Raw genomic sequence first — 26,657 nt, forward strand, 5'->3', positions numbered from 1 at the left:
ATTCCCTTCCTTCTCCATTTAAGATTCTCGCCTACGTTGGAACAGTTTGCTGCTAAATGACACCCAAAGCCGGACTGACTGGTGGAGCCACTTTGCGCGGTACACTGATGATCAGGACTTTGATGATTGATGACAATGTTTTTGAAGTTGTTGTTAATGTTGCCACAGCGTTTTGGTCTGATGCACAATGCAAAACAGGAACTATGGCATCAACATAATTACTAGGCAATGTCCTGTTGTCCCCCATAAAGGACGCTTCATAAAAAATAACAACTGTTTTTGAAAAAAAAATTCGCAAAATTCTCAAATTGTTTTATCTTAAAAATGACTAAAAGTCTCAAATTTGTATTTTTTTGGGTATAAAATATAATATATGTATATGAACATAAAGGTAAAATAAAGAAATGTCATGTAAAAATGAATGATGACTATTTTTGGTACATACAAAAATAAAATACAGGAAAAATGTAGGATAAAGACCTTTATTATGACTAAAAACATGAACTAAGTTTTGATTTCAGGGTGACTAAGTAGCTGAACTGCTTTCGTACAATTACTGCTTTTTTTTTCTTGGAAAAATACTTTTACTTTTACATAAATCACTTCAACAAAGTAACAACAACCTCTTGTTCTCCTGGGTGTATTCTGGTTAGTCCATCTGAATTTTCGTGACCAAATCGTAAGGCGAATTATTCAGTAACTGCATGAAATAAATGGACATTTTATTTTATTCATTTATTTTTTGTAAAAGCTTCTCAAATGAACAGAACGTGTGTTTTATGATCTCCACATATCACAACATGCTCATGCACACGATGCTCTTTGTGTTATTTTCTAAAAGTGATGTTTCCAGAGCAGATCACTGACGAGACGCTGTCTGTTTATAGTTTAGAGCCCAGATTTGGGGAAAAACAGGTCGACTTTCAGTAGAAAAACAAAGTTCAGCTTCTTTTATTATAAGGGTTTAAAATGACATCACCGTCTATTAGACTGGAGAGAAGAGCTACAGCCTCACACGACGCCCAGCTTCTGAATGAACCAGTGAACCACTGGTGGTCCCAAGGAGTTGAAGAAGTTAGACTACATTACACACTTCTGCTGTTCTGAGTACAGAACAAAATATGCAGAAAAGCAGATAATAATAACATAACATGCAGAGAAAAGGGCTGAAGATCAAGACAACTCGGTCTTATTTACAGCCATGCTTCAGAAAGGGTGAAAAAAAACTATGCTCAAAATATGTGGGGAGTGTTGCAATAGCTGCGATTGAAAGGCTGCTGAGAGCCCATTGGCTGACAGGGAGGGTGGCAGCGTGATGCCAGAAAGCTTGTATGAATGGGCTTAGCCAAGGCATTCCTGACCTCGTATACTCTCTCCAGGGAAACATATACTTGAGAGAGATATACCATATAATTAGAGAGAGAGAGAGAGAGAGAGAGAGGGAGAGAGAGAGCGAGCCTCACCCTGGACGCAGATGCCCTATACAATAATCCTAACTTTTATCATAGCCTGCTGTTTTGGGGAATTCAGCTAATATATGGAAATATGCACCCACAGCTGAAACAGGCATTCCATTGAGTGCACACTTGTATAATCTCCATTGAAAAAGCACTTTGGAGCAGCCGCACATGAGCCGTGTCCAATGCCAAGTGTGGGCTGGAGGGGTATAAAGCCTCCAGCACTGGGCTGTGGAGCAATGGAGCTGTGTTCTCTGGAGTGATGGAGCTCCATCCAGTACCTTTGGGATGAGTTGCAGTGATCCAGAACTGACCATCTAACACTACGGACCTCAATCAAATCCTCACAGCAATGTTCAACATCTAGTGTAAAGCCTTCCCAGAAGAGTAGAGGCTGTTACTGCAGTAAAGGAGGACAAACTCACTATAATACCCTTCATTTCGGAAGAGACGCTTTTGGGGGGCAGGTGTCTACAAACTTTTGGACACGTAGTGTATGTCAATATAAGGCCGGAAATCTAAATTTGATTATATAATACGTTAAAATGACAAGACACTGAACAAGTCAAAGGACATTTGTGAACACAGTCAGAGTCTGGACGTATGGATTGTTAAAGCTTTCAGGCTCAGTTTCCAGATAAATATTCTAGACTCACTAACTACACACACACACACACACACACACACACACACACACACACACACACACACACATCTCTTTGGTTGAGGCACGAGTGAACTGTGACACTGTGTCAGTTGCTCCGTGGCTGGACACTGGAGCATAAAGCTGGCAGGACTGCTGGGAAAATTTCATGCAATTCATCACATTCCACAGAATTCCATTCCCTCAGATTCCAAAGTTACACGGCATTATTTCAAGATGTCATTGCACAGCAACTCTAGACAACTGTACAATCACACCTAACAAACATTTTTTACCTCTGCCCCTCGTTTTCAAGTGTCATCCTAACCTGGGTGCAATCTTCCACTGCAAAATGGGGCAATCCTCAAATAAAAGAGCATCACTTCATTAACAGCTACCAGCGCTGCTCTGTAGGCGACCCTGCCCGTCTGCAGGGACAGCAGAGGAGGGGAAAGTTCAGCTCCTCACTGCTGGGCTTAGTTACATTTAGGGAATTATATGCCTTCAAAGAAGGGGGCAATTATTTATTATCACCCGCCCAATCCTTCAGTGATATGAAGCTGAAGTCAGATACTCACCAGATTCTTGTTCAAATTTTCCTGCTCCTGTAATTTCTTAATTGAGAAAATACTCAAATTTGGGGTTACTCTGGTCACTTGCACAGCCATTTTTTCCTCATAACACTCTGTTTGGAGTGAGCCTCTGAAAAACCCCCGTCTGGTAGCCCCAACACTTCACTCTACACCTCTACCTCAACACAAACACACTGCACGTGTTACGACAGCGTGGCTTCATAGTAAAAGAGTGCGGGTACTAGACTGGCCTGCCTGTATCTCCATTTTTTGTTGTTTTTCAGTTTTGGATATAATTTGAAAATTCCTGTTGTTCTTTACATTGTACGTAAATTCCATGATGAATGGGCCAAAACAAACGTCCGAGAGTGACCTGGAAAGACGTCTGGTTCCATTGACTTACATTAAAAGTAAAGCAGGTTTTTTCCTTATCCTGTAAAGTTACTATTTTGAGATACGAGGTTTTGTTCCGACAGCAGCGATGCGTAACATATTATAAAATCTAGACTGTATTCAAAATGCTGCACAGGAAGCTGTCACTTCCTTTCTCCCTGTCACAGTTGGCCCCTCCCAGTCCTGTCCATGTGCTCCTTTGTTTTGGTTTTAGTCCTGCCCCCTGTTTGGTTACTCCGCCCCTGATTGTGTTCACCTGTCCCTCATTGTTCCGTGTATTTAAGCCCTGTGTTTGCCCCTTGTGTGTTTGCCAGTCTTTGTATGATTTTATTGGTCTTTGTTTAATGTGTGGATTCTGGTCTTTGACATGTCTGTTCCTCGATCTGTCCGTATCGGCTATATGAACCTGGACTGTTTTGACAATGACCCTGGATTTGCCCATAATAAATCTCGCTTATCTCAGCGTGTGCGTCCGCCTCCTCGCTCCCCCTTACACTCCCACACCTGCAGCTTAGTGGTGCTTGGTTTCCCTGGCCTAGTGAACCCTGGTCCTGTGCAGGATCACCGTCCTTAAAACCACTCTCAACCGTTACTCAATATTGGACTGTATCATATGTATATATATATATATATATATATATATATATATATATATATATATATATATATATATATATACATTGCTTTGTGTGCTCTGGGCCTCACATTCCCTCACTGAGCTTCTGAGACTGTTGCATCCTTTTATTTGCAGAGACTGTCCATGTACTGACCTTTGGCTGTTTGTTTTGATCTGTGTCTATGTCCTGTCCTTTAGCAGGCTGTTCTCTGTGTGTACGACCCTGTTTGTGCGTAAGCCTGAACTGATTTGTTCACCACAGTAAAGTGTTTCCAGCACACGTATCTTTCTCATGTCAATCATTATAACAAGCACAATCAGTTATACACTAGTGCACAAGTAAACTGCAAAAAGTGTAAAAATGAAATGCACACAATTGCTGTAAATTTACAGTGTTTATATTACAGTGGAATACTGGTTTATTTTACAGGATCATATTGTATAAAATACTCAGCATTTACAGCAGGCATTAGTTTGGAGTAACATACCAGACAATGCAATGCATAGTGGAAAGACTACACTGTAGAAAAATTCCCATACAATTTACTGTAAACTGGCAGTAGTTTCCAGTAAAGTTCTGCGTGTTTATGGTGAATAACTGCAGTATTTAATTTTTAGATTTTACAGAATTTATTTTCCATTTTCTTTGCAATTATTTACTGTAAGTTGACTACTTTACTGGCACCCTGCTGTCAGAAAATTGAAAAATGTGTGTACACGTGTTCCAATTCTGACATAAATAACATAACGCAGGTATTTGCACAATATGGACATAATGTCTGAAATAGCAAATAAATATCACAATGATGCTACAAAGCAATAACCTTTCCAACAGAATAGCGCGCCTCTGACTGCATAAAGACAATTCTAATTAACTTCTAATTTAAACAAATTTCATTTCAACAATATTGCAAACTTACATTCAGATTTGTGCAATAATGAAAATAATGAAACACTAATAGCCAATTATATCAGAACTGCCAGCACATTTTTGCGCACTGTAAGTATAAGGGGGTATAAGCTCTCTGTTTTGAATTTGTTAGGAGCTGTGCTGCTGCATTTTGAACAGGTTGTAGAGGATGTATTATTTTCTTACGAAGCCCAGTAGGAAGAGCATTACAGTGATCAACTCTGCATGCTGGAACTGGACTTACCTGTGGCATTGACGATGCGGTTGGCTTGGATGGTCCCATGGGGTGTCTGGACGTCCCACCTCCCATCAAGAGTGGGGGACAGGCCTGTGACAGGGGCGGAGCTGTAGATCTGAGCACCGTACATTCGGGCACCAGCTGCAAGTGCCATGGTGAGAGAGTAGGGATCGATGTGGCCATCGCCGGGAGTATAGAGCCCTGCCAGCACCTGACAGAGAGAGAGAGAATTACAGCATTCATCACGGCCACAACAAAACTCTAATTTTAAAAGAAAAAAGACACTTTTAGAAACAACATCTGTCGAATTCGATGCCTAATGATGCTACAGCCATCCGTGGCCAGGAGTCCTAGAGAGAACTACTGGCTTCGCTGGCTTTGTCTCTCCCACCCGCCACCCAATCACTCAGCACGACACTAGTCAGTGCAGGCGTCTATTAGCTAACATAACTGGCGGTGGGCGCTTTCCTCCGAGCGCATTCAGCTCTCCAATGACGTTGTGTGAGCAGCAGTTCGAAAAAGATGCGGTGGAGTTTCATAGGTCTCGGAGGAAGCCTGTCCTGGCCTTCACCCTCCTAGCGTTTGTAGTATCGTGTGATTGGGGAGTCCTAACCAGCGGGTACAATTGGAGACGACTAATTTGGGGAGAAAATTGGGGAAAAAAAAATGCACTAGGTTCACTGGTGGTCTTGGATAGTAAATAAAATGCTGTAGATGTTGTGACCCCTGGTTCCTACTTCCACCGCTGTAAAGACATCTGAGTCAAGCAAGTTTTTCTTCACGTCAAACTTTGTATACATCTCAGTGATTGAATTCTATGGATTAGTGGAATTCCCCTTTAAGGCAAATATTTACTGCAGCTGTAGACTAAAGCAGTGGCAGCCAACTTGAAGGAGCATTTGCAGTGATGTGGATGACAATGCTGAAGAGCTGGTTCTCTAGGAGTGCAGACACGCCAACACTGCTCAAGTGCACAGAGGGAAAAATCACATGTGCTCTCCTGGCCAAGACCAAGGCCCATAAAATATTTACAGTGAAAGATAAAACAGAGTATCGGAGCCCAGGAACAGGTTCAATCTGCCTTGCTGATTCCCTCAGTCCGAGTGTGAAGCAAACGCCTACAGCTTTCAACCTTCACATAATTCAGATGTATGCATGGAGTTTTATGTGAGCTCCCACCTTGTCCATGTTGAGCAGAGGGAAGAGCTCGTGGACTTTCTTTGGTCCGATGAGGAACTGTGGAGTGGGGTGCCAGTGAGTTCTGGTCATCTGGTACTTCATCTCGTCCACTCTGGCCGGGGTCGAGGCAATCCTGACGCTGCCCGGCTGATGGAAGCCCACCGCCTGCATTGGAGACAAGGCAATTTATGCTTCAGGACAACCTGGGATTCAAACCAGCTCAGCCCTTACACAATGAGCCACTCTAGCACCAAAACAAAAGTTCTAAACCACTAGTGAGTGTAAATCAGGGGTGTAAATCTCTGACTTCATTAAGAAACAATTACAATTCAAATTCATTTTTATGGCCAATTTCTTTACAGCCAATTGCCCAATATATTTCAAGTACTTTGTATCAGCAAAAGTCGCAATTTAAAGCTGCACTACGTAAGATTTTATGTTGAAAATGAATGAAGCAGCACTACAGAGCCTGGAGAAAGAAGCATGCTGTAATATGGTGTGAGCGCTGCAGCTGATCCCTAAAACTTACACAGTGTGTCTTTAATTAACATCGTTTGCCCATTAATGAGTCAAATAGGTGTTTTAAACTCAAACAAAAAGTAGGTGGCTCATTGAATAACATGAAATCAAATAAAGAGATACACTGCAAGTGAGCAGTAACGGATGAGACAGCATAGGCTCGACATAGACTACGCTGTACCGCAGGTTCACTTACCTGCCTCACGTTATTTACCCCATGAATTAGTTTAATAGTTTTACCCCTGGCGATTGAATAAAGATGTGGTTCAATACATTTTACAATCGTAATTCACTTCATCACATTAAGAAACTTCAGTTTCCTGCAAGACTTTATTTGTAGTGGTCCTTCGTAGATGATTAATAAACTCTTAACCGAGTATCAGTAACACATCAACAACATATCGGTGACGTAGCAGCAGTGAAGCATCTAAACACATTGAAGTCAATTTCTTGTAGATGTTCTGTTGATAAATTACTTACATTAGGTAGATGTGCTGTTGATGAAAACCCAACCTCAAAACTCAAAACACAACCCTAACCCTGGCCCTAATCCTAAAGGCCTCAGCATAATTCCTGAGCAGACGACATTCGCCAGACTTCAGCAAACAATATGACGTAATTGCGGAGAAAACGAATCATCATAGATGTCATTTGGAGGCTTCGCTCGACGTGTCGCGCACACGCCAGCTGGGCGAACTCCGCAGACGAAGGTGCTACACGACAGGGCCGGTGATGGGTTGGTAAAAACAGAAGCGTGCCAAGAAACAAAGATGGGCAACTTTGAGGAGCTTCAGCTTTGGCAGATACGCGGATACTTCACTGTGAAGCGCGCATTTCGCTGTTGACGGAAGAAAAACCTTGTATCTCCATTTTTATTGTTTTTCAGTTTTTGACATAATTTGAAAATACTTGCTACCCTTTACATTGTCCGTAAATTCCATGATGAATGGACCTAAAGAAATGGCCCAAAATGACATGGAAAAAATTCTGATTCCATTGACTTCCATTACAAATGAAGTAGGTTTTTTCCTTCTCCTGTAAAGTTACCATTTTGGAGAAGGTTTTGTATGTTAAAAACGAATACCTTGTAAGCTCACAAAGGCTTTCGGCTTCACGCGACCCTCAAGAATTTTGTTTCGCAAGAAGTGCTGAGGCCTTGACCCTAACCTTGACCTCAACCCAAAACCTAATCCTAACCCTCATATGTTGTTGACATATTACTGAGAGTCTGTTGAGCGTTTGCTTCATCTGAATTGAAAGGACTACTTACATAAAGTGTCCCAGTTTGCTCTAAAGAGGCCCAGTGTATGTAGATTCGTGAAGACATCTACTAAACGACAAGCCTATTAAAGGCCTCACTCTCCTACCTGGCCGGTCTCTGCCTCCAGCTGCTCATATAGCTTAATGCTGTGATAGTGAATCTTCTTCAGATTGATCCCTGGGTGGTAGTATGTGGTCAGTCCAGCCTGCGGCGAGAAACAGCATCATGATCAGTGTTATTATTACGCTTGGTGAGACTGCTGTGACAATCACCATATAAAACAGTCTTAAGTACTCACTTAAATACCCCGCCTGCTGGTGCTCAGTGACATCATCAAAAATTGAAAGATGTTTTAGATGCAGCACAAAAGTCATGACATTCTGATTTATCATGGATTTATCATGGTACCATACAGTGCCATATCACCCACAAAGCTGAGCTTACAGGATAACTCACAGAACTGCAGTCACTCAAACAATCTAACAGGTTCCCTTTGAAGAGGAACAACATTTGTTAAACAAAAACAAATAAAATTGTTAAACAGACATCGTCCTCTAAAGGTGTTATTAACAAATATCAGATAAACAAACATCACTCACCGCCGCCCTCTAAAGGCGTTATTAACAAACACCAGATAAACAAACATCACTCACCGCCGCCCTCTAAAGGCGTTATTAACAAACATCAGATAAACAAACATCACTCACCGCCGCCCTCTAAAGGCGATATTAACAAACATCAGATAAACAAACATCACTCACCGCCGCCCTCTAAAGCCGTTATTAACAAACATCAGATAAACAAACATCACTCACCGCCGCCCTCTAAAGGCGTTATTAACAAACATCAGATAAACAAACATCACTCACCGCCGCCCTCTAAAGGCGTTATTAACAAACATCAGATAAACAAACATCACTCACCGCCGCCCTCTAAAGGTGTTATTAACAAACATCAGATAAACAAACATCACTCACCGCCGCCCTCTAAAGCCGTTATTAACAAACATCAGATAAACAAACATCACTCACCGCCGCCCTCTAAAGCCGTTATTAACAAACATCAGATAAACAAACATCACTCACCGCCGCCCTCTAAAGGCGTTATTAACAAACATCAGATAAACAAACATCACTCACCGCCGCCCTCTAAAGGTGATATTAACACACATCCGATAAACAAACATCACTCACTGCCGCCCTCTAAAGGTGTTATTAACAAACATCAGATAAACAAACATCACTCACCGCCGCCCTCTAAAGGTGTTATTAACAAACATCAGATAAACAAACATCACTCACCGCCGCCCTCTAAAGGTGTTATTAACAAACATCAGATAAACAAACATCACTCACCGCCGCCCTCTAAAGGCGATATTAACACACATCAGATAAACAAACATCACTCACCGCCGCCCTCTAAAGGTGTTATTAACAAACATCAGATAAACAAACATCACTCACCGCCGCCCTCTAAAGGCGATATTAACACACATCAGATAAACAAACATCACTCACCGCCGCCCTCTAAAGGCGTTATTAACAAACATCAGATAAACAAACATCACTCACCGCCGCCCTCTAAAGGCGTTATTAACAAACATCAGATAAACAAACATCACTCACCGCCGCCCTCTAAAGGCGTTATTAACAAACATCAGATAAACAAACATCACTCACCGCCGCCCTCTAAAGGCGATATTAACACACATCAGATAAACAAACATCACTCACCGCCGCCCTCTAAAGGCGTTATTAACAAACATCAGATAAACAAACATCACTCACCGCCACCCTCTAAAGGCGTTATTAACAAACATCAGATAAACAAACATCACTCACCGCCGCCCTCTAAAGGCGTTATTAACACACATCAGATAAACAAACATCACTCACCGCCGCCCTCTAAAGGCGTTATTAACAAACATCAGATAAACAAACATCACTCACCGCCGCCCTCTAAAGGCGTTATTAACAAACATCAGATAAACAAACATCACTCACCGCCGCCCTCTAAAGGCGTTAATAACAAACATCAGATAAACAAACATCACTCACCGCCGCCCTCTAAAGGCGTTATTAACAGACATCAGATAAACAAACATCACTCACCGCCGCCCTCTAAAGGTGTTATTAACAAACATCAGATAAACAAACATCACTCACCGCCGCCCTCTAAAGGTGATATTAACAAACATCAGATAAACAAACATCACTCACCGCCGCCCTCTAAAGGCGATATTAACAAACATCAGATAAACAAACATCACTCACCGCCGCCCTCTAAAGGCGTTATTAACAAACATCAGATAAACAAACATCACTCACCGCCGCCCTCTAAAGGCGATATTAACAAACATCAGATAAACAAACATCACTCACCGCCGCCCTCTAAAGGCGTTATTAACAAACATCAGATAAACAAACATCACTCACCGCCGCCCTCTAAAGGCGTTATTAACAAACATCAGATAAACAAACATCACTCACCGCCGCCCTCTAAAGGCGTTATTAACAAACATCAGATAAACAAACATCACTCACCGCCGCCCTCTAAAGGTGTTATTAACAAACATCAGATAAACAAACATCACTCACCGCCGCCCTCTAAAGGTGTTATTAACAAACATCAGATAAACAAACATCACTCACCGCCGCCCTCTAAAGGTGATATTAACAAACATCAGATAAACAAACATCACTCACCGCCGCCCTCTAAAGGTGTTATTAACAAACATCAGATAAACAAACATTACTCACCGCCGCCCTCTAAAGGCGTTATTAACAAACATCAGATAAACAAACATCACTCACCGCCGCCCTCTAAAGGCGATATTAACAAACATCAGATAAACAAACATCACTCACCGCCGCCTTCTAAAGGTGATATTAACAAACATCAGATAAACAAACATTACTCACCGCCGCCCTCTAAAGGCGTTATTAACAAACATCAGATAAACAAACATCACTCACCGCCACCCTCTAAAGGCGTTATTAACAAACATCAGATAAACAAACATCACTCACCGCCGCCCTCTAAAGGCGTTATTAACAAACATCAGATAAACAAACATCACTCACCGCCGCCCTCTAAAGGCGTTATTAACAAACATCAGATAAACAAACATCACTCACCGCCGCCCTCTAAAGGCGTTATTAACAGACATCAGATAAACAAACATCACTCACCGCCGCCCTCTAAAGGCGATATTAACAAACATCAGATAAACAAACATCACTCACCGCCGCCCTCTAAAGGCGTTATTAACAAACATCAGATAAACAAACATCACTCACCGCTGCCCTCTAAAGGCGATATTAACAAACATCAGATAAACAAACATCACTCACCGCCGCCCTCTAAAGGCGTTATTAACAAACATCAGATAAACAAACATCACTCACCGCCGCCCTCTAAAGGCGTTATTAACAAACATCAGATAAACAAACATCACTCACCGCCGCCCTCTAAAGGTGATATTAACAAACATCAGATAAACAAACATTACTCACCGCCGCCCTCTAAAGGCGTTATTAACAAACATCAGATAAACAAACATCACTCACCGCCGCCCTCTAAAGGCGATATTAACAAACATCAGATAAACAAACATCACTCACCGCCGCCCTCTAAAGGTGATATTAACAAACATCAGATAAACAAACATTACTCACCGCCGCCCTCTAAAGGCGTTATTAACAAACATCAGATAAACAAACATCACTCACCGCCGCCCTCTAAAGGCGATATTAACAAACATCAGATAAACAAACATCACTCACCGCCGCCCTCTAAAGGCGATATTAACAAACATCAGATAAACAAACATCACTCACCGCCGCCCTCTAAAGGCGTTATTAACAAACATCAGATAAACAAACATCACTCACCGCCGCCCTCTAAAGGTGTTATTAACAAACATCAGATAAACAATCATCACTCACCGCCGCCCTCTAAAGCCGTTATTAACAAACATCAGATAAACAAACATCACTCACCGCCGCCCTCTAAAGGCGTTATTAACAAACATCAGATAAACAAACATCACTCACCACCGCCCTCTAAAGGTGTTTGGCTTCTTACCCAAATTCTCCATTCCACCTTAAATGGTGAAGCAGTTACACTCTATTTTTTGCAAACTTAGTCTGTGATTGTGAAAACTAAAAGCTGTGGAAGGAACTGCAGTCAACTCAAGTAACTGCAATCACGTGATTATGTAATAATTGTGACAGGCCTAGTAGGTTTAATGTTTGTTCCTCTGTGCAGGGTAGAGGGATAGTACTGCTGTGAAGGCTGTGAGGGAGAGAATGGTGTTTTCCAAGAACTAAAAACTGGGTCAAATTACCAGAATCCCCCCAAGCACTCTCCCTCACTCTCTTATTGCCTCTGCGGGCTCTGTAAAGCCGATCGTCTTGACCGTTCGTTAACCCTGACACTTTCACCTGTTCTCTGCATCTGTGCTTTTGACAGCCGAGGGTTTTACACAGCTCGCTCAAGCTGTAAAACAAGCATTCGGTCTGATCTGACAGAAATCCTGCGTGGTGCTTGACTTGGACAGTTTCCTGCACATGTTTGGTCTCTCCTTAACCAATGAAACTTCTTACTGTAATCATATGCTTGATTAACTGGGTTAGTGTTGCAACAAGTCACGTGACCAACCGTGCAGCCATCAATAAACCAAGAATTTGCAACTGATAAGCAATCACACATTTAAGATCAATAGTCGATTCAGAATCCAGTTGTTTACCCACTACAGAGCTGCTGTGGCTCCAGACTTTGGCTTCAGCCTGTTTTCAGCTAATTCAGCAAATACATATATTTACTGATGATAAAAATTCTGTGATTAACCACTTCAACTCCCAGGAGAGGTCAGTTCCTCACTCTTAGCACTACATATCTCGTATATTTCCATAGTAGCAGTGGCATAGTAATAGGTTTTGCACTGGTGCTTAAGGCTAATATAGCTGACAAGTAACGGAAGCCTATTTGCGTCTAGTCAGCATCAGCAAACTGCAGGCCTGAATCACCACACACCCACTACAAACACTATAAAGGGGAATTCCACCAACTTTACAAAACCTCTGCATGACTACATCGTTATGACGTGAACAGGGTCGTTCGGAGCGGTTTAGTGTCAAATGCTCCGTGCCAGAGAAACGTGCCGACTCAGAACTGTTCACAGTGGTGGTGATAGGAACCAGATGTCTGAGGGTTTAATGCCTCTCAAAGCTCCCTCACTGAAAGCTATGAATACATTGCCTGATGCCTAAGACACTTTTTTACAGTTTTACGATGCTTGTGTGATAAATATTGTTTAAGGTATATTTCTAGAAACACATTCATGGTGGTGAGCAAAGTGCAGGGTGTTGGGAGGCAAAACAGTCCCCAAAGGAAACTTCATCATCAACATTACATATAAAATCTCAGAAGACTCATGTGGGTTCACTGGAGGTTTTGGATAGTCAAACAGTCAATCAAATGTATTTATGTTGTAGACAGTGTGACCCCTGGTTCCCATCACCACCACTGTAAAGAAATCTGAGTCTTTCAGTTTATCTACAATCAACTATTTCATGTCTAACCACTCTGAACGACTCTGTTTACATCTCAAATATTGAATTATACAGAAAGTTTGAACAATAGATGGAACTTTCTTTGAAAGTCAACAGAAAAACAGTTACTGCTCCATTACTGTGATGCCTCAATGACTTGGCTGCATTAATCTGTTTATAGGAATGTCTGATTACATCAGAAATATATCATTATCGGCAGATATCGGACAGGTGTTTAGGTTTGACTGATGTTTTAAAGTGATATTAGATGATTATGCACCGAACAGCAGTTCAGAGTACCCAGCCTTCCTAGAGTCCTTGGGAGGGGTGCTTGAAAGTGCTCATCCTGGAGACTTGATTGTCCTACTGGGGGACTTCAACGCTCACATGGGCAACGACAGTAAGACCTGGAGTGGTGTGATTGGGAGGAATGGCCTCTCTGATCTGAACCCAAGTGGTGTTCAGTTTTTGGACTTCTGCGCAAACCACAGTTTGTCCATCACGAACACCATGTTTGAACACAAGGATGTCCATAAGTGCACATGGCACCAGGACACCCTAGGCCGCAGTTCAATGATTGACTTTGTAGTCGTGTCATCGGACTTGCGGCCATGTGTACTGGACACTCGGGTAAAGAGAGGAGCTGAGCTGTCAACTGATCACCACCTGGTGATGAGTTGGATCAGGTGGTGGGGGAAGATGCCGGTCACACCAGGCAAACCCAAACGTATAGTGAGGGTTTGCTGGGAACGTCTGGCAGAAGAACCTGTCAGATTGATCTTCAACTCACACCTCCGTCAGAACTTTGACCAGATATCGGGGGAGGTGAGGGACATTGACTCAGAATGGGCCATGTTCCGCTCCTCCATTGTTGAAGCGGCTGACTGTAGCTGTGGTCGCAAGGTAGTTGGTGCCTGCCGGGGCGGTGATCCTCGAACCCGGTGGTGGACACCCCAGGTGAGAGATGCCGTCAAGCTGAAGAAGGAGTCCTACCAGGCATGGTTGGCCTGTAGGACACCACAGGCAGCTGGCAGGTATCAACAGGCCAAGCGATCTGCGGCTTCAGTCGTTGCCAAGGCAAAAACCCGGGTGTGGGAAGAGTTCGGTGAGGCCTTGGAAAGTGACTAAGTCGGCTCCGAAAAGATTCTGGCAAACCGTCAGGCGACTCAGAAGGGGAAAGCAGTGTGCCACTAGCACTGTATATAGTGGAGATGGTGTGCTGCTGACTTCGACTGAAGACGTCATTGGGCGGTGGAAGGAATACTTTAAGGACTTTCTCAATCCCACCAACACGTTCTCCAGTGAGGAGGCAGAGTCTGGGGACACGGGAATAGGCTTGTCCATTACTGAGGCCGAAGTCGCTAAGGTAGTTAAAAAGCTCCTTGGCGGCAGGGCTCCAGGGGTGGATGAGATCCGTCCCGAGTTCCTCAAGGCTCTGGATGTTGTGGGGCTGTCTTGGCTGACATGCCTTTTCAACATTGCGTGGACATCGGGGGTGGTGCCACTGGATTGGCAGACTGGGGTGGTGGTGCCTCTTTTTAAAAAGGGGGACCGGAGGGTGTGTTCCAACTACAGGGGAATCACACTCCTCAGCCTCCCTGGTAAGGTCTATGCAGGGGTACTGGAGAAGAGAGTCCGGCTTATAGTCGAACCTCGGATTCAGGAGGAGCAGTGCGGGTTCCGCCCTGGTCGTGGAACACTGGACCAACTCTTTACCCTCTCCAGGATTCTGGAGGGTTCATGGGAGTTTGCCCAACCAATCCACATGTGCTTTGTGGATTTGGAGAAGGCATTCGACTGTGTTCCCCGGAGTATTCTGTGGGAGGTGCTTCGGGAGTACGGGGTACATGGCTCTTTGCTACAAGCCATTCAGGCCCTGTACAAACAAAGCAGGAGTTTGGTTCGCATGGCCGGCAGTAAGTCAGACTTGTTCCCAGTGAGAGTTGGACTCCGTCAGGGCTGCCCTTTGTCACCGATTCTATTAATAATTTTTATGGATAGAATTTCTAGGTGCAGTCAGGGGATGGAGGGTGTCCGGTTTGGTGACCTCAGGGTCACATCGCTGCTGTTTGCAGATGATGTGGTCCTATTGGGGACATCAGGCCGTGAACTTCAGCTTTCACTGGATCGGTTTGCAGCCGAGTGTGAAGCGGCCGGGATGAGGATCAGTACCTCCAAATCCGAGGCCATGGTTCTCATGCGGGAAAGGGTCGGGGATGAGCTCTTGCATCAAGTGGAGGAGTTTAAGGATCTTGGGGTCTTGTTCACGAGTGATGGTACAAGGGAGCGGGAGATTGACAGGCGGATTGGTGCTGGGTCAGCAGTGATGCGGGCTCTTTACCGGTCTGTTGTGGTAAAGAAAGAGCTGAGCCATAAGGCAAGGCTCTCGATTTACCGGTCGATCTATGTTCCCACCCTCACCTATGGTCATGAGCTTTGGGTAATGACCGAAAGAACGAGATCGTGAATACAAGCGGCCGAAATGAGTTTCCTCCGCAGGGTGGCTGGACTCTCCCTTAGAGATAGGGTGAGAAGTTCGGTCATCTGGGAGGGACTCGGAGTAGAGCCGCTGCTTCCTCACGTCGAGAGGAGCCAGTTGAGGTGGTTTGGGCATCTTGTTAGGATGCCTCCTGGATGCCTCCCTTGGGAGGTGTTACAGGCAAGTCCACCGGGGAGGAGACCCCGGGGAAGACCCAGGACACGCTGGCGTGACTATATCGCCCAGCTGGCCTGGGAGCGCCTCGGAATCCCCCCCAGGGAGCTAGTGGAAGTGGCTGGGGAAAGGGAGGTCTGGGCCTCATTGCTCAGGATGCTGCCCCCGCGACCCGAACCCCGGAGAAGCGGAAGATGGATGGATGGATAGATGATTTTTTGGACTCTAAATATTTTGGCATATATTTACAAAAATACTGGACATTGGCACTGATTCACACTTCTTACGGCGATATTCACTGTGCTGATGTCACAAACAATCATTTTAAACAAACAAAAACATGCACTTGTTTTCCTACACAGATAAAACAAATCAGTTGTAAACGTTTCCCCGACGATGCGAATGTCTGCCTACAATAATCACAGTGCATCCAACAATAAAGGCAGCATGGAGCTTCTTTTATACAGTAATAGGAAACACAGTAGCTCCAGTTCCTCACACTCATCTCAACCACCTTCACATAAAAAATTTGGAAAAAGAGGATCTTGCATGTTTTTTGACACTGTGGCAAAAAACATACACAAAATGTGTCTTGGCTGATTGAGTGCATTGGGGGAAAGGATGGAAAACTATGCTAAACAGTTAAGAGGTCGGGTGAGTCAGGTTCTAGCACCTTAAACTATACATGTTACAGTTAGGCACAGTTATAAGTAACCATAGCATCAACTTTCATTGTTACGCAGATGATATGCAACTGTACATATCAGCCAAGCCTGATGACAGATACAGATTAAAGAAAATAGAGGACTGTGTAAAAGACGTGAAAGGCTGGATGTTACGGAACTTCCTCCTACTAAACAGTAACAAAACAGAGGTTCTCCTTCTGGGTCTAAAATTAGCAAGAAACAAACTACCAGATTTATTTTTAAATCTCGCCAACTTTCCAGCCACACCTGGATCAGCAGCAAAAAATCTTGGCGTCATAATTGATTCAGATTTATCATTCGATCAACACATAGGCGGCATCACTAGGACAGCTTTTCTGCATCTTCGCAACATCGCCAAGATCAGAAATGCCCTGTCCCTGCGTGATGCGGAAACACTAGCACATGCCTTTATTACTTCCAGGCTAGACTATTGTAATGCGCTACTGTCAGGATGTACGAGCAGGAGTTTAAACAAACTCCAACTAGTCCAAAACGCCGCAGCCAGGGTCCTCACTAAAACTAGAAAATTTCATCATATCAGTCCAGTGCTATCATCACTTCATTGGCTGTATGTTAAATTCCGTATTGATTATAAAATTCTTTTACTGACGTATAAAGCCCTACATGGGCTCGCTCCTGAGTACCTGCAAGACCTTATTTCCCATTATGAGCCATCACGACCACTCAGATCCCAGAGTGCTGGCTTATGAATAGTTCCTAGAACTTATAAAGCCCCCAAACTCTGGAATGATCTTCCAGAAAATGTTTGGGTCTCAATCTTTAAAACTAGGCTGAAAACTCACTTGTTCAGTTTAGCTTTTGGTAGTTAACTCTTCCCCCTTAGATAAAGGCAGCAGATCCAGGGGTCCATGGACACAGGGAATTATAGTAAACTGAGACGCTGGTGCTGTCGTCCCGCTGCTCGCACGCGGTCACTCAGGTTTGTGGACGGTGGAGCGAAGGGATGCCAAACTGTTTCAGAGTGCTGCCGTGTCTGTGTGTCCTTCTGGTTCTCTCCTGTTAGTTAAGCTGTCATAGGCAGATCTGCCGGAGTCGTTAGCCACACTCTGGAAATGTTTACATCCCCTGTTTTACGTACAAACAGACAGAATAAAACTAATTCCCTCTCCCTGCTTTTTTCCGAGTATACAATCACCCACATGTCTGGCCGGACACTGAAGGACGACTGACTGTCGAGCTCTCCTGCTACCCACTTCAGACCAGCTGCCCACGCCCCAGCTACCGCCACCTACCTTGGACTAGCTGCCCAACCTACACTGATGTTCTCATGGACTCCTGGCTATTCCTACTACCAATATTACTGCTATTGATATTAGTAGTATAATCACTTGTTTGACCAGAGGAGGATGGGTCCCCCCAGGTGAGCCTGGTTCCTCCCAAGGTTTCTTCCTCAGTTCTGAGGAAGTTTTTCCTTGCCACTGTCAACCCCCTGGCTTGCCCGCTGGGGGGTTTTTAAATTCTTGTTAAAACTTTGTCTTTTCTGGGATTCTTAAACCTCTTTTTAACATTCACACACACATCTTCTAAGCCACTTATCTTTCTGGGTTGCGGGAGTGCTGGAGCCTATCCCAGCTGTCACTGGGCAAAGGGCAGGATACACCCTGGACAGGTTGACAGTCCATCACAGGGCAGACAGAAAGACACACACTCTCACATCAAGGAGCAATTTAGCATGTCCAATTGGCCTGACCGCATGTCTTTGGACTGTGGAAGGAAACCGGAGAACCCGGAGGAAACCCACGCAGACACGGGGAGAACATGCAAACTCCACACAGAGAGGAGCCCGGTCACCCGGCCAGGGAATCGAACCCAGGCCCTCCTAGCTGTGAGGCGACACCACGCCACCGTGCCGCCTTTTTAACATTCAGTGTAATTTTTTTTTTTGTTATGAGAATTTGTTTCTTCCCATTGTCGCACAATGTTGCTTCACGGCAACAAACTCCAAAAGGTCCCCTGCACACGTTTTTTTAAAATGTTTTTGAATAATAACCCAAAAAATAAATCAAGGACCACTTAATTGCTCTCATAATGTGTGCAGTGGAGGGTTAAGATGTAAACAAAGTCATTCAGACTGGTTGAAATGCTCTGTTCTAAAGAAACGTGTAGAGTAGAGCTGGGCAATATGACAAGATTTACCATTATCATGACAATATATCACCACGTGCTTTTCTGAGCGCATCTTGGACACAGACAGTGCTTAAAAATCACTTTCCAACTGCATGTTTGATTAAAAAGAGAGCACAATTGATCCTGTTTAACTGGATTTATTGCCGCACAGTGTGTGAAATGTGGCACTACACTGTCTGTTCTAACTTCAGACTTTAGAAAAAATAAATATCGTAACACATCACGTATCGAAAGAACTCCTGAAGTATCATGACATTACATTTTTCCATGTCGCCCACCTCTATGACAGAGTCAGGGTGTAACGGGGAGCGAGGTAGTGGACGCATGTGCGGATAAGCGAGATTTATTAAGGGCAAATCCAGGGTCATGGTCATAACAGTCCAGGTTCAAGTAGCCAATACGGAGTGAACGTGGGGCAGACATGACAAACTAGAACTGAGCAGAACAGAACAAAACATCCAACACATCAAACATCTCAAACAAAGACCAGCCAACACAAGGGGCAAACACAGGGCTTAAACACACAGGGAAAACGAGGGACAGGTGGAAAACAGGTGGAGACAATCAGGGCCGGACTCATGAAACAAGGGGGCTAAACCAAAACAAAAATGCACATGGGCTAAACCAAAACAGGAACACATGGCCTGGACTGGGAGGAGCCAATCGTGACAGAGGGCTGTTCACAGTGGGGGTGATAGGAACTAGACGTCTAGTCTAATGCCTCTAAAATCTGCCTCACAGAAAGTTAGTACATTAAATTATTATGAATGCGCTGCTTGATGCCGGAGACTTTGTTTTATGATAGCTTTGAAAAGGTTTTTGGCCTTAAATGTATTTTTCTAGATGAAAGGTGCTGCAAGGCAAAAAAGTCTTCAAAGAAAAATGTGGGTTTTTTAAACGATTTACTCCTATTTCACTATTATTAAGATTACTTATGAAAACATGGAAGATGTAGATTCACTTTTAGAACAGTAATTAGTATTTAGAATAGCAAATAACATGGCTATGTGTGGCTTTTCTGCAAAGAAATCCTCTTTACAACCACCAAACTTTACATCTGAGTGATTGAAATATTACAACATTTTGAAAAATTGATGTAATTCCCCTTTAAGGAGAAGCCTGGTAGGCTTGATGGTGGACCTACAGCATGCCAGGTGGATCCAGCAGTCAGCTCGGACTTCTCCAGCAGCACCACGTCCTTCTGGCCGGCTTTGGCCAGGTGGTAGGCCAGACTGACACCCACACATCCTCCACCAATGATCAGGGTCTCTGCCGTGTCCTGCAGCCTCTTCCCCAGCACTCCCACATGTCCATCCCTGAGAGAGAGAGAGAGAGAGAGAGAGAAGGCGAGGGAAGGGTTTCCATCATAGAGAAGAACCAAACATGCAAGCAACCATTTAGGCATTCAGATGGTTCTCTGAATTGTCACGGTTCCATATATAACCACTTCCTGTAGCCCCTTATGCTCCTCGGGACCACCGGTGGTTCCAAAACGCACTTCATGTTCTTCATAACGTTCATATTCCATAAGCTCCATTCAGAAGCTGGGCGTCGTGTGAGGCTGTAGCTCTTCTCTACAGTCTAATAGACGGTGATGTCATTTTAAACCCTTATAATAAAAGAAGCTGAACTTTGTTTTTCTACTGAAAGTCGACCCGTTTTTCCCCAAATCTGGGCTCTAAACTATAAACAGACGGCGTCTCTTCAGTGATCTGCTCTGGAAACATCACTTTTAGAAAACAACACAAAGAGCGTCGGAGATTTTTGACTTTCAGCAGTGAATCGTAAGCATATAGTGACATGTGGAGATCATAAAACCCACGTTCTGTTCATTTGAGGGGAACTTTGACAAAAAAATAAATAAATAAAATAAACATGTCCATTTATTTCATGCAGTTACTGAAAAATTCGCCATACGATTTGGTCACGAAAATCCAGATGGACTAACCAGAACACACCCTGGAGAATAAGAGGTTAAAGAACTCCTAAAGAAGAACCACTATTTTCAATTAAAAGCAGTGTGTAAACATTATTATAGTTTCAAAATGTACTCCTCGCTCCATTAATGGACACTAAGCTTGAAAACCTGCCCATTTCGAAATCACTTTTCAGTTTTCACAACGTCCCTCAACCTGCAGCAGCAGTTTGGCCCCGTCCATTCACATTGAAGCTATAAGGAGTGTTTCGGCCTGGATTTCTTTCTACAGGGCAGCCAATCATATTTGCATATATCAGTCTTAAAGGCACAGTAGCAAAAAACAGCCTGTTTAGTCGTAAGAGATCAAGAGAGGTTGGAAAACGGTCATGTAAAAATTAATTATGACTGTTCTTGCCACAGAAGGACCTCGGGGGGGGGGGGGGTGCAAAGCATACAAATCGGCCCTTTAGGTCTTCCCTGAAGGACTTACTTAATCAGTTTACTATTGTGAAAGATTAAACCAATGCCTAACTAGCCTGTTAACTAATAAAGCATTAAAAAAAGGCAAGATATTTGTGTCACACACTCCTTTGCATAACAGGCACACGGGGCCTATTTTGCAGGCCCTGGGTGTCATATTGACTTACTGATAACTTAAGAAGTTGAGACACTGTTTGAAATGCCTCTTCATAACTACCCAAAGGGCTTATAAAACCATCCCCTGCCCCCCCCCCAAAAAAAAACAAGGTCTGAGATGATCAATCTAGATAAAGCAGAGTTCAATGCCCTGTCACCGGGTGATGCAACTGACTGACCATAACAATGCTGCATCAAAATAAAGGCTTGAGTTTTATTCCTATCATGCTACTGATCGCATTAAGCCAGAGGTCTTCTAGCACTGCCCATTTACAGCAGTGGTCACCAGCCCTGGTCTAGATCCAACCACAATGTCCCACCTCTGCTCCAGCTCATTAAGCTCTCCAGAAGTTCTTGATTGGCTGGACCATTGCAGCATTTTAGATGCAGACTGGAACTAAACTCTGCAGGAGCTCTGCAGATCTCCAGGAGGAGGGCTGTCGACCACCATGCAAAGTCCAGTTATCTCAATCCCAGCATACAAACTTCATGTTCCTCACACAGGCACTGCTCTCGCCTCACCTCTCCTCAGCTTGCCTCCTCAACGAGCTGCTTATGGTCCGCTCTGCTACGCTCCTCAGTCTCCTGCAGAAGGAAACATCCCGTCTTAACCTCGTATTAGCTGTGTTTAAAAGTCTAGACATGATCTTCCGCTCTGCTTGGTGCTCCTCAACCTCCAGACACGACTTCACGCCTGAGCTGCAGACACGCCTCCCCGCATGCGGCGTGTTTTTTTCTCCCACCCGTATTCCGCAAAGCTCCGCCTCTTGCACTCTGACTGGCTAGTCATCTCCAGGCTGGTGCGCTCCGATTGGCTAGCAGGTTAAACCCAACCCAAGCCCAGCGAAGGAGGCGGGGCTTCCCCCGAATACGGGTGTGAAAGAAAAACAACGCCTGCATTCGGGCTTCACGCAAAACAAGCGCGGTCTCTGATCCAAAAGAGTTAACTATTAAGCGCCCGTGACCCAGTTAGTCAGAGACCCTTTCCAGAGCAGGTGAGCTCAGTTTAACTCCGAAATTTCTTCTGCTTGTGTTTCATTTCATTCTTTATTATTTTTTTTATCATTTACTGTTTATCTGGCTGCATTTTCACACCATATTGTACTCTTTCCCAGCATACTCTTCACCTTAAAATGAAACAAATCCAAAAAAATAAGAAAGAAAAAGAGACATTTGTCACTTATTTCAGCCTAGCATTACTGTGGCACGTAATAAACCCTGTCCAATCCCTTTCTGGAAGGGTAAAGTTTACAGTGTTGTTTAGTTTGTACATACTGTCCGGCTTGGGCAGACAAACAAACAAGCAAACAAATAAGCAAATAAATAAATAAGACATTGTTGTTGTTATTGTCATAGTTTCTACTGTTACTATGTTTATTATTGCTGTTGTTGCCATTATTATTACCATTATTACTATTATTATTATTATTATTATTATCATTATTGCAATCATTATCATTATCATTATTATTATTATTATTATTATCATCATTATTGCTATCATTATTATTATTATTATTATTATTATTATTATTATTATTATTATTATTTCTGTGTTCTACTTTATGTATGTCAGCTGAGTTTCTTAAGTATAAGTGAACACGTCCTCTACAGAGAATTCTGTGCATTGCAGTGCACAATCACTGTTTATTTACTGATGTTAACAATAAATAAATAAATAAAATATTATTGTTTTTGCTGTTGTCTAGTTTCTACTGTTACTATGTTTATTATGGCTGTTGTTGCCATTATTATTATTATTATCATTATTGCTATGATTATTATTATTATTGTTATTATTATTATTATTATTATTATTATTATTTCTGTACAACACATAACCTTTTTTTTAATAAAAATAGGTTTAAAGCATTCTCTACAGAGAACACACTTCTGCATATTTCAGTGCACAGGTACTGTTTGTTTGCTGAATTTAAAATAAATAAATAAATAAATAAATAAGGCCATATTATTGTTATTATCATTGTTGTTTCTACTATTAATGTGTTTATTGTTGCTGTTATTGCTAGTGTCACTTTTGTCATTGTTTTTGTTTTTTTTTTAATTATTATTATTATCATTATTATTATATTATTATTATCATTATGACTCCTGTGTTCTACTGCAGGTACTTGAATTACTTCAAAGTCCAGCTTTGTATCTAAATGATCTGACCAATATGACCAACAGCAGCTTCAGATGTTGAACAAATGAGAGTAAACGCAAAACTGAGCTCTTTCGTCTCTTGAATGTAGGAGTTCGGGGTTTTTCTGTGAGGGGAGCTTCAGTTCACGGTAGAGTTCACTCCGTGTTTTGGCCGTGGTTTCACGAGCTGTTCCTCAAAGCCCAGTTCAGCCTGAGCTGAATCCCCCGCTCTCCCTGCATCTGTTTGTCCGGCTGAAGCGTGAAGGCTCTGTTAATGCCCAGCCCAGGACAGACCGGAGCCGTAACAGATCTCTCTGCTATGACTCTTATGTAAAAGGATCTTCTTCTTCTTCTGGAGGCAACTAGAGCTGTAGGTCCAGGCACGCTGTTGGTGTGTAGGCATGTAGGATCCAGTCTGAACAGGCTGCTGCAGGGACAGCCCCCCTGGCAGCTGGGGAAAGGGGAGGGTTATCATGAGGCCTTGAAATATTGACACTCAGCTTTTTGATCCCACTCAGCCCCCACTTCACCCTGAAAGACCTCGTTTTAAGGACTCATTTCTTTCACTGCTCACTGTGTTTGTGTTATAAATGTCATGAACTGCTTGGATACCCATTTGCACGCAACGCTAGGAGTGGCTGAGCGTGTGAGCGCACGATGAGAGTGACAGCAGTTGTGTGCAGAGGTTTTGGTGCCCCTGGCCAAACAGCGATATCTGTTTAAGTGAAAGTGAGTGAACAAATCCTCCAGAGAGAGCACAGCTCAGCGCACAGTTACTGATCACCTGCTGAGTTTAACACGCTGGGAAATACAATGTGGCCTGTGCAAAAGTCAAAGCACATTTCATGCTTTCTATTTTCCAAAGTGTTAAACTCTGCAAATAAAAGGAAATGGTTTGCTAAAAGTTGCAGGATGCCACACTTCTTTCTTTACTTGTTTTCAGTTTTTGCAAAGATCAGAATCAGACCCAGAATCGAGCTTCATCGGTCAGGTTTGCTTAACATAGAAGGGATTTAGTTACAGGAGCCCACAGTGCACAGTATCAGACATTTACATGCAGTGAATAAAATAAAAACATGCATTCCTACCATCACATACATACACACATACATACATACACACACACACACACACTCATATATATATATATATATATATATATATATATATATATATATATATATACATACATACATACATATATACTGCTCAAAAAAATTAAGGGAACACTCAAATAACACATCCTAGATCTGAATGAATGAAATATTCTCATTGAATACTTTGTTCTGTACAAAGTTGAATGTGCCGACAACAAAATCACACAAAAATCATCAATGGAAATCAAGTTTATTAACCAATGGAGGCCTGGATTTGGAGTCACATACACAATTAAAGTGGAAAAACACACGACAGGCTGATCCAACTTTGATGTGATGTCCTTAAAACAAGTCAAAATGAGGCTCAGTATTGTGTGTAGCCTCCACGTGCCTGTATGACCTCCCTACAACGCCTGGGCAGCTCCTGATGAGGTGGTGGATGGTCTCCTGAGGGATCTCCTCCCAGACCTGGACTAAAGCATCCACCAACTCCTGGACAGTCTGTGGTGCAACGTGGCGTTGGTGGATGGAGCGAGACATGATGTCCCAGATGTGCTCAATCGGATTCAGGTCTGGGGAACGGGCGGGCCAGTCCATAGCTTCAATGCCTTCATCTTGCAGGAACTGCTGACACTCCAGCCACATGAATCCAGGAACACAGAGGCAACCGCACCAGCATATGGTCTGAGGATCTCATCTCGGTGTCACGTCTGTCTCATGTGCTCAGTGTGAACCTGCTTTCATCTGTGAAGATCACAGGGCGCCAGTGGCAAATTTGCCAATCCTGGTGTTCTCTGGCAAATGCCAAGCGTCCTGCACGGTGTTGGGCTGTGAGCACAACCCCCATCTGTGGACGTCGGGCCCTCATACCATCCTCATGGAGTCGGTTTCTAACCGTTTGTGCAGACACATGCACGTTTGTGGCCTGCTGGAGGTCATTTTGCAGGGCTCTGGCAGTGCTCCTCCTCTTCCTCCTTGTACAAAGGCGGAGGTAGCGGTCCTGCTGCTGGGTTGTTGCCCTCCTACGGCCTCCTCCACGTCTCCTGGTGTACTGGCCTGTCTCCTAGTAGCGCCTCCAGCCTCTGGACACTACGCTGACAGACACAGCAAACCTTCTTGCCACAGCTCGCATTGATGTGCCATCCTGGATGAGCTGCACTACCTGAGCCACTTGTGTGGGTTGTAGAGTCCGTCTCCTGCTACCACGAGTGTGAAAGCACCACCAACATTCAAAAGTGACCAAAACATCAGCCAGAAAGCAGAAAGGTACTGAGAAGTGGTCTGTGGTCCCACCTGCAGAACCACTCCTTTATTGAGTGTGTCTTGCTAATTGCCAATAATTTCCACCTGTTGTCTGTTCCATTTGCACAACAGCTGTGAAATTGATTGTCAATCAGTGTTGCTTCCTAAGTGGACAGTTTGATTTCACAGAAGTTTGATTTACTTGGAGTTATATTGTGTTGTTTAAGTGTTCCCTTTATTTTTTTGAGCAGTCTATACACACACACACACACACACACACACACACACACACACACACAAAGTATGGGTCTAAAGTCATGTGCTGAGTGCAGCAGCAGTTAAAAGGTGTATAGCGGCAGAGAAAGGGAGTCGAGAGGTAACAATCAGATAAGTGGGCTAATAAGGCACGCAAGTATGGCACTAGAAGAAACGCTGCAAACAAAGGCAGGCACATTTATTAAAACCTCCTAAAAAGCTACTTTAAAACACGTTTAAAGGGCCGTCTGCAGTGAAAATGATCGAGTCAACTGGTGTGTCCGTCTCCTTTTCTCAGTGAGGTTCTTCTTGATCAGCTACACATCCTTTCAGACCCACAGCGCTGAGTGGTCTTCTCACAGTGGAAGGATGGACAGAAACACCTGTGGATGTTTGATTTTTTAGCTTTTTGTTTTTTTTTGGTGTCTACCAGGTCTTCCAGGTGGTTGTTAGGAGTCACGTTTTCTTTAGCTTTCAATCGTTTTTTTTTTAAACTTCAGTTTTGGAACTTGC

At 43.5% G+C, this 26,657-nt stretch overlaps 1 protein-coding gene across 2 annotated transcripts in view; it reads right to left on the reverse strand.

Moving 5' to 3' along the window:
• dmgdh (dimethylglycine dehydrogenase) overlaps positions 1 to 22,748 on the reverse strand; it is a 67,943-nt gene extending 45,195 nt beyond the window's left edge. For both annotated transcript variants that reach the window (XM_017686968.2, XM_017686967.2), the window contains exons 1-5: positions 21,928 to 22,748; positions 19,996 to 20,167; positions 7,895 to 7,993; positions 6,009 to 6,173; positions 4,836 to 5,040 (exon numbers count right to left, since the gene is read on the reverse strand). In XM_017686968.2, the coding sequence (XP_017542457.1) occupies positions 4,836 to 5,040; positions 6,009 to 6,173; positions 7,895 to 7,993; positions 19,996 to 20,167; positions 21,928 to 22,049 (763 nt within the window). In that variant the 5' untranslated portion in view covers positions 22,050 to 22,748. The remainder of the gene's footprint in view (positions 1 to 4,835; positions 5,041 to 6,008; positions 6,174 to 7,894; positions 7,994 to 19,995; positions 20,168 to 21,927) is intronic.
• Positions 22,749 to 26,657: the final 3,909 nt, after the last annotated feature.

This window comes from Pygocentrus nattereri, chromosome 16 (assembly GCF_015220715.1).
Source record: "Pygocentrus nattereri isolate fPygNat1 chromosome 16, fPygNat1.pri, whole genome shotgun sequence".
In the NCBI taxonomy this organism is placed as follows: Eukaryota; Metazoa; Chordata; class Actinopteri; order Characiformes; family Serrasalmidae; genus Pygocentrus; species Pygocentrus nattereri.